This window comes from Vombatus ursinus, unplaced genomic scaffold, assembly GCF_900497805.2.
Source record: "Vombatus ursinus unplaced genomic scaffold, bare-nosed wombat genome assembly UNPS02014874.1, whole genome shotgun sequence".
NCBI classification, from domain to species: Eukaryota; Metazoa; Chordata; class Mammalia; order Diprotodontia; family Vombatidae; genus Vombatus; species Vombatus ursinus.
In genome coordinates, this window is record NW_020954652.1 from 6205130 (window position 1) to 6214570 (window position 9441).

At 38.4% G+C, this 9441-nt stretch overlaps 1 protein-coding gene across 1 annotated transcript in view; it reads left to right on the top strand.

Moving 5' to 3' along the window:
- Positions 1 to 5748: 5748 nt before the first annotated feature.
- CUNH12orf50 (chromosome unknown C12orf50 homolog) overlaps positions 5749 to 9441 on the top strand; it is a 36683-nt gene continuing 32990 nt past the window's right edge. The window contains exons 1-3 of the mRNA XM_027842544.1: positions 5749 to 5802; positions 8010 to 8129; positions 8511 to 8631. Coding sequence (XP_027698345.1) covers positions 5749 to 5802; positions 8010 to 8129; positions 8511 to 8631 — 295 coding nt within the window. The remainder of the gene's footprint in view (positions 5803 to 8009; positions 8130 to 8510; positions 8632 to 9441) is intronic.

Sequence of the window (9441 nt, forward strand, 5' to 3'; positions counted from 1 at the left end):
GGCCCGGCGCCGCCCCGCGATCCCGGCGCTCAGACCGCCGGCAGGCAGGTAGGCAGGCAGGTAGCCGCGCAAGCACGAAGACGCCTGAGCGAGCCACGCCAGGCCACGGGCTCAAGGGGGGGGGGCAGCCCGGGGGGGGGGGGGCGGGCTGTACTCAATGCCCAATCACAAACCGCCGCTGCCGGGGAAGGCGGGGCGATCCTTCCGGAAGGGGCGGTTCTGCCGCGTAGGCCGTTGGGAGTTGTAGTAAAGTTGAGGGCTGAGGTGAACTTCCGCATCCGCCCTAAGCTCTGATCCTTCTACCCTAATTAGCCCCATGGGGTGTTCTGTCTGTAAGCGCACGGCCCCCCCCCACCCCCGAACCGAAAATTCATCTGAATAATTAACTCATACCACATAAAATGGGAAGCCGTCACTAACCTGGAATATGCCCTCTAGAACCTTCCTGGTGAAACCTCTAGGGCCCTCCCACTTTTTAGTGAGTGAAATGAATGAATATAATAATAATAATAGCTAACATGTATATAGCGCTTCCTCTCTGCCAGGTACCGTGCTAATAATCCCTTTACAATTATCTCATTTGATCCTCACAAGTCCGGGAGGTAGGTGCTGTTATTATGATCTCCATTTTTACAGATGAGGAAACTGAGGCAGACAGGGGTGAAGTGACTCATCCAGGGTCACACAGTCAGTGTCTGAGGTCAAGTTTGAACTCAGGTCTCCTAGAATCCGCCCTAGCGTCGTATCTACTGCGCGCCATCTAGGTGAGTGAATGAATAAATGAAGCCTTTATTAAACCTTTACTACGTGCTAAGCAAGGGAGATGCAAAAAGCAAGACGGACCCTGCCCTAATGGAATTGCTCAGGAAAGTAGCGTTAGAGGTGCAGGAGGCTAGAGGAAGCACCTGGAGGATGCCGCAAACCTAGGGCAGTATAGAAACTGATTTCACAAAATTAGCGTCATGCATCTAATCCTGTTAAAAGACTGCTTTGGATAGGTGACAGCGGAACAGATTTGGGAGATGCCAATCTATCTTTTTTTTTTCCCCCAGACAAGGGAAAATTTACTGGCAAACGAATCAAAAATCATTCTGATGATCTATCAGATCTCAGCCTCAGATTCCTCCTGAGTGGCTTATAACAGGGAATGTCAGCTGGTAAGTGTCCTAAAAGACTAAGTTTAGGAAAATTGCAAGAAGCAAAGAACATTCTCAAAAATGTCTTCTGATATATGTGCTTGAGGGTTTCCTCTTAATATTCATTTTGGTGTCTTATGCTATGGCTAATTTTGTAACACAAACCCATTTGATTTTCTTAAAATTCTCGTGATAAAAATTACTTTTTTTTTCATTTTTTTTTTTTTAGACAATTGGGGTTAAGTGACTTACCCAGGGTCACACAGCTAGTAACTGGCAAGTGTTTGGTCTGAGGGTGGATTTGAACTCAGGTCTTCCTGACTAAAGGGCTGGTGCTTTGTTAAAAATTACTTTTTGAAAAATAGGCTTTTTTTTTTTAAAAAAAAACAACATAGTATCTTTTGCTTAAGTGATATCTTTTCAGGTTTAATGAGTTGTTTTAAAAAACATCTGTTGGGGTCATGGCAACCTAATTTACTTTTTTTTTTACAAATGCACACATTTTTATTGAAAGAAAAATTCCATTGTTGGTGCTTCCTAGAAATGTTTTGATTCATTAAGCTCCATGTTACAGTTGTAAATTCAAGACTTCAATTGGACAATAACGTGTGTGTGTGTGCGCGTGTGTGTGTGTGGTGTTTCGTTCTTCAAATGGGTCTTTTAATAAAAATTAAAAACTAATCCTCCAAAGAACTTATTACAAATGCAATAAACCAAAGGACCAGGAGGTGGCGCTATGAAAAGAGAGCAGAGACTGGAGTCAGAAAGACCTGAGTTCAAATATGACTCAGATACTTAATAGCTGTGTGACCCTGGGCAAGTCACTTAAGACCCTATTTGCCTCAGTTTCCTCATCTATAGAATGAACTGGAGAAGGAAATGGCAAACCACCCAGTATCTCTGCCTAGAAAACCCTAAATGGAGTCAGAAAGTTGGGCACAAATGAACACAACTAAACAAAATGACACAAGAATCTAACAAATTGTGGGTGAGGGCAGGAGACCAAACTGCCATGTAAGATACAGTCAGGCCTTTTAGTCATTGATTGGAGATCAATTAATTGGATTAATTGGAGAGTGTTCAGATGGAGACAGGGACTGCTCTGTCATTTCCTTGGGACAGGGAAATCCCAGGTCTACCAAGGCTGGTCAGCACTTTCTCATCCACTTACGTAGTCTTAGCTACCTGAGATACTGACAGGTTAGGTTACTTGCCCAGGCATCACACAATCAGTATCCTAATCCAGGGATGGGATGTGAAAATAGTTATTAGCTTTGAAACCAATTCTTTACTATCCCACACTGCTTCTCAGAGGTATTCGGCTAAACTACGGAAACTTAACAGGGACTGTGCAGTTCTTCTGAAACATGAGCATTGCAATGAAACTCTTCTAGATGTCCAATTAAATGAAACTTTTCAATTTCAAGAATTGATTGAATGATACATTTGATAAATAATTGTATCTTATCTGTTCCCACCGTTTCATACATTCTTCAGTCTGACTGAAGCTAAAGAGGAGTTTTGACTTTCTTCCTGCCATTTTTTAGTTATGTTTAGACCAGGTGGAGATCTCATGATTCAGAGCTAGCTACGAGTATGCAGTTGTGTGGTGTTTTACTCAATTAGATGACAAAAATCCAAAGAGTACATCCTTTGTAAGAATCTCTGGCCAGTAGAATGTAGCTCTCCTTCAGGGCAGGAAACGTACTAGGCATCGTACTTCCAGTACGATGCCTTGCACACAGAATGAGTTTAAAACAAACGTTTATTGAATATACCTGAATCTGCGCAGAGTAGCTTGCTAAAGGGCAAAAGATGCTGAGATCAGAGTAATTATTAATTTTTTTATGAATTAACTGATTGGAGAGGATGGAGAAAAGAAGATAGAAATTTGCTAATTTGAATTATTTTCTTTTTTCAATTATCTTACATTTTTCCATGGCACAATAATGAAGCAAAGAAACCCTAACATATGGGTCATCCTACAGTGGGATTAGCTACTTCAAAATCTTCAATATCGAACATAAGTGTCTCTGTTCCTGCAAAGGCATGATCTAAAGCAGCTTTTGCTTTCACTGTCTAGAGGGACAGATATTTAAATAAATAGCCACCCACAACTGCCATCTCCCAAACTGCCACAGAACCTTTCAAGTTCAACATTCTCTCTCTTCTGGGGAAGGAGCATCACCTAAAACATTCCGCGTGCTGTTTGAATAGTAGCAGAGAGGCCACCAATCTCTCTGTCCACATGTACTCTCCATCACACATGCAGCAATTTCTTCAATGTCTGCAACACAGCCGTGGGAATAAGTCCCTGGCAGCAGAGGCAGCTGCCCATGTCCACTGTCAGCCCCAGGACCACCAACTCATAGCCACAAACTGGACTCCTACCCTGAAGGGGGGCACCCACCAGTACTGCCTGGATCTCTTGGGCTACAAGGAGCAGGAAGGAATAGTTGCCAGCCCCAGGTAAGTGATACAGCATTGCAGGCTATGGGTTGGGAAAACCCTCTTGAAGGGGCTTTGGTTTGACTAGACTGCCAATATTATAGCATGCAACCAAATCTGGCATCACTAAAGTGTCTGAACACAGATCCCCAATTGGGAAGCTTAGTTTCAGTCCTTTTCCAACCATCCTTCTTAGTCTTCCTTGCAAGAACTAAAGTTCCATTAACGGAGGATGTCTCTCCCCTTGAAAGGTTGAGCTTCCCAAATAAAGACTTTTAGTGTTTTCTCTTTCCTAGAGTAATTGAATTACCAGAAGCAGAGCTATTTACTCTTCTCCTCCTTGATAAGGCTCACCTCCACACTTGACCTTGATTCTCTTTTTGCTGTGCTGGTTGATGACTCTTCATCCCTGATCATGATGTGACTCTGTGATGTAAAAACATTGCCTTGAAACAGCTTGTCCCCTTATATATACATACCAGATTCTCACAATGGCCATAAGCACGTTGCCACATGTAACCATGCAATAATGGTCCTTGGTAACAGTATTTGAAAACAATTTCGAAAGCAGCTACAAGTCCATAGGTGAACAGGCCTTTTGTTTGGAGTCAATGATCATTTAAAAATGTTCATTGGGGGTGATTATCCCAGTAGCCTATGTGCTTAGGGTGAGTACTTCGTTGTTCTAGAGTTAGAAGGTAGGGTGAAATGAGAGTCAAGACATTTTTTTCCTATATTTATTTTACTTATATTTTCAAGATGTTATCCAAATCTTTTATTTTCTGTTTCCTCAACTAAGTTTCTAATACAGTTGCCATTTAAAAAAAAGTTCTTTTCAAAGTGTATTCCTAAATGTTAAGTTCTTTTTTTGTTGCCTTTTTTATAAGGTTATATGTGGAATATATGTATATGTATATATGTATCATTGGTCTATGTATATTCTTTCTGTATTATGAAAATATATTTAAGCCATTGTGAGCAGAAAGGTTACTTCATCAACTATTTTAACCAACTAATACAGCAACTTTACTTTTTCTTCATGTAAATCTGTCTTTTAAAACTTCCAACAAAGTAGCAGTGCATTTTTATTTTAAAAATAGTACCCTCTCTGTAAAAGACTCATCCTTCATTTTCTCTGATTTATTTTTAAGGTCGCTTCCATTTATATTTTCATTAATTTCTAATAGCTTCTTCTAGCTCTCTTAAGAACACTAATGACAAGACCTTCAAATTATAATGTCTCATTCTGAGGGTGAGACGTTATATAGTCTTACGTACTATAAGAATTCCATATCTCTATCATCCAATTTTTAAAAAACTTACAATCAGCAAATGTTCTCGTCATGGAAGAAACCTTTTCTCCTTAAAAGAAAGATAAAAAAAGGATTAGAATATAGATATGTGATGAATAATCTCAATTTGTTTCCAGATAGCTATTGATATATATTATCTCAATTTGATTTTGGTTTCCATCCGACATAGTTGATAACAGCAGTCAAGTACATAATTTGTACAGCAAATGGGTTCATATTAACATAACAAATAGGAATATTACACCCTAGAACTTAATATTTTTAGGCATACCCAACCCATTTTTAAAAATAAGATACCAAGTACCTAATTCATTGTTCTAAAATATTCATTCCTTTCTCCCAAATATGAAATTATGTTCTACCTCTTAGTCTCTTTCTTTAACCAAAAGATTGGTAGAAAAAGACATAATTGTATTTTTTAATAGCCATCCTAGTTTAATAATTTCACCCTGGAATTAGGAGTAAAGGAAATACTGTGACGTTATTCCTTAATGTGAAACTCGCCAACAGGTACTTGTGAGGTCATTTATGATGAGCACATAATGGCCCAGGTAACAATGAGAAAAATTCTGGAAGTTTGAATTTGTGTACTGGCTAGCAACCACTTTCAACATTTCTGCAAAGTGAGAGAAGCTATCTTCTGATTTAAAATTTTCTTAAGAATTACGTATTGCGTAATACACTGTCAACAGGAGGTCAGTTTTAAAAGGAGATTACTACTGATAACCTGGACAACTCTGGAAAAGAGAGTTTTTTTATTTTTCACTTTTCCTTATACACTGAGACTTCTTAAAATTACATTCCTGCAATTCTTATATAAGGACAGTGGAGGAAAATCAAGAGAGGTGAAAATGACGGAAGTTGGGAATGACTGCTATTTCTTTTTTTATTCCACATGCATAAAGGTAAATATTGTACAGATTTACAGATGTTCACATCTCTTAGCTTTCTGGTAGAGTGAGGGAAGATGTAAGAGAAATTTTCATGATCAAAACAACATTAACCAGTTTTTGTTTTTGTTTTTTACTTACCCATATGTTTATTATGGTAAAGTTGAGTTTCTATAACGAAATATAGAAGGGTTTGATATTTTTTAGTTATTTGGCTGAAACTACTACTACTGCCTACCACAGTCATACTCAGAATGTGGCTCTTAAGCCACATATATTTCTTTAGAGTACAACCTGAAGTTTTTCCAGACTTTGAACTGCTAGTATTGGAATGCCATTTCATAGAAAACTCTACAGAGCATATGGCTCTTTGTGATTAATGGAGATCGTAGGTGTGATGCCAGGGTTACGTGAATTAGCCCTGTTCTACGCTCTCAGTTGAATTCAGTTCACCTTCAGACTTCACTTTAATGAATCCAATTCATTTGCCATTTAATAACTAAGTAAAATTATTACTGTGCTTTGCTATGTCATTTTAAAATACTTCATGATTTTATAGTTTTCAAAGCATCCAGCACAGTGCTCTGATCACAGTAGGCACTCAATAAATGTTTGTTAAATGAGTTAATAAGTTTAGTGGCTTATCAAGGGTAACCTTCAAAGGAAAAAAATAAAAGTAAATATGTTCAGGTTGGCAAAGTTACAATTTTCTCTAACTTAAATTAGCTCATTAAGTCAAATGGGAATAACGTTATTTATATAAGGTCACAAATGATAGATTGAAAACTAGGGGAAAAAAAACACCTGAGATCATTTAGTCCAATCCTGTCCCTTTCCTCTTTATTTTTAGCGATGAGGAAATTAAGGCCTGTTGATCTTATATAGTGATTTGCCCAAGGTCACATTCAAGTAGAGACAGCAGAGTTGAGATTTAAATCTATATTTATCTGATTTCAAATCCGGTGCTTGCTCTACAATGCCAGTTCATACAGGACAGAAAGCATCAATAGATTTAGAAAAAAAAACTAAATGCATGAATGAACTGTAAAATCAGGGCAGAGGAAATACTTGCTGGGTTCTAATTCAACCATAATGGATCTAGGAATCCAATATCGTACAAATGAGATACCCAGAACTGTTAAGCCAGTTCTGCTGTGAGAATATCTACAAATTATATCCACAGTAAAACCACAAAGGAAAGATTTCTGCAGGGGACATAGTAGAAATATCACTGTTAGAGACATTTAAAAATGAAAAGACAGGAAGAGAAGACCAAATATGGAGAATATGGTGAGGAATGTAGTGGGACAATCACTTGTCTGTCTATCCCTCTAACTGCAGGACACTGACCCCAAAGTTAAACAACACCTTTGCCATAAAATAAAGAGGAGAAGGATAAAAACAAAGCAATGGGGTTTCTACACTATGAAAAGAATGCAGAATTAATGAGCTTTATGGTATATTAATACGTTCTTGCTTGGGTACTCCTGATTTTTAAAATATAAGGTACTTCAGAGCAAAAGAATAACAATTGTTATAATTATAATGTAGTATAGTCCAGTTTTTTAATGGGAACAATGGAGAATATATAAGTAGAAAAAAATAGAAAAATGGAAAGATATAAACTTTAAGATCCATTCACCATTTTCTTAGACATATACTGACCAGTAAAAAAAAAAAAAAGTCCATAGGCACTGGTTTGAGAACAGAGATCTCAATTCATAAATAAGGATCTTCTGTGTGAGCAGAATTAGTCTGTTGGGGCGTGAAAGCTTTTTTCCTCCCTGGAAATTTGATTTTTTCAGAATGCTGTCACATTCATGCATATCCTCTCCCTGGGCTGTGCATAGCTTGGGTTATCACTAACCCTTTGTGCATCTGCCTGATGATCTATACATAAGAAATATACAGCTCAGATTTTGCCAATAACTTTTGGCACACAGTATTATTACATACCGCTCTACATTATTTTGTAGTGTTCTTTAATTATTCTTATATGACAGACTCACCTACTGATAAATTGAAATAAGCTGCCAAAGTTTTTGGCATGTAGGGTTACATTTCTGGTATTTATTTCGCTAATGGCTTTCTAAATTAGCTATAAGCATATTCATTTTAAAAATCATGAGAACAATAGGTAGGAGTAAGTGACCTACAGTTATTGTTGACCTCTAGCATCAATATATTGTGAGTTTTCTGCACTGTTTACTTTTTTTTCTTAGGGTTCCCAGTGCCGATTCCGACACTGTGAAGAAGCCCTTGGCAGTGACACTGTGTGCTCATTATGGAGAGAGGGAAAATGTTTAGATCCACTTTGCAGATTTAGACACACGGAAATGCAGGTAGAATTGCTCCTCCTCCTCCTCGTCGTCATTCTTTGTCAAAAATATAGCACGTTAGTCATCTTCTTGACCTACATGACAACATGACAGGGAGATGATGTTACTTCTGCTGGTGGCAAATAATGCAATTGATGATGGTAGCTTGCTACTGAACCTAAAACCTTAGGCTAGTATGTAGGAATATGTCATAGGAACCTCTGCGACCTCAATTCAAATTTAGGGCTACGACATTGACAGCAGGACAAATCCCCATTGATTAAAAAGCAATAGCTTTCATTTGGCTTCTTTTTTTTTGTTCCTTTTTTTTTTTCACTTACAAAATAATTGAGTTTGTTATGAATACGACCTCTGAAAACTCCATTTCTTCCCCTTTTTCTCTAGCAAAACTGCAGCATTTCATGCTTCTGGGAAACTCAGCCTCTTGGTTGCGTGAAGATCAGTTGTGTGTTTTATCATAGCAAACCCCGTAATATCAATGGACTTTTTTTGCCACCAAGTAGCAGTGAGTATATTTTCTTAATAATATTCACACGACATCAGATTCAAATCTGATTGTAAATTTCTATAATGGGAAACCTAGGAATAGGAGTGTGGGATGCCAGACCGGTGAAAATATGATGAGGAAGAGTGATGTGACTGTGACAGGGTCAAATGGAAGATTCGATCAAGAATCATGAAATGAGGCTCGGAACAGGCCATCAGACAGCTTAGTCCTGTGTCTGGTTGTGTGATCAAAGGGCAGATGATATGCCTTAGGTCTAATAGTGTGTATCCAAGGCAGCTTTATTATTATTATCATCATTAATTTAAAGAGTGTGAACAAGTCATTGATCCTACTGGATCTTTCCTAAAATAAGATTGAACCAGGACTAGCATTTCCCATGTGGGTTATGGTCATATCTCGAATCACTTGTGACTGATTTTAGGAGCAAAGAAATGTCCATAACCCCAGTGAGCAGCCCACGTGAACACTTAGCTCCTCAGCAGTTTTGTCCTCTGCTGTACCCAGAGGCATGTAGGTGGTGGTGCACTGACTAGGACGCTATATATGGGACCAGGATGACCTGAGTTCAGATCCAGCCTCAGACGCTTACTAGCTGTGTGACCTTGAGCAAGTCACTTAATCTCTTGTCTGCCTTACTTTCCTCATCTGTAAACTGGGGATGATGATAGCACCTACTCCTCCAGGGTTGATGTGAAGATAAATGAGAAAAAAAATTGCAAAGAATTTTGTAAACCTTAAAAGTGCTATTTAGATGCTAGCTATCATCATCATCATCATCATCATCATCATCATCATCATCATCATCAT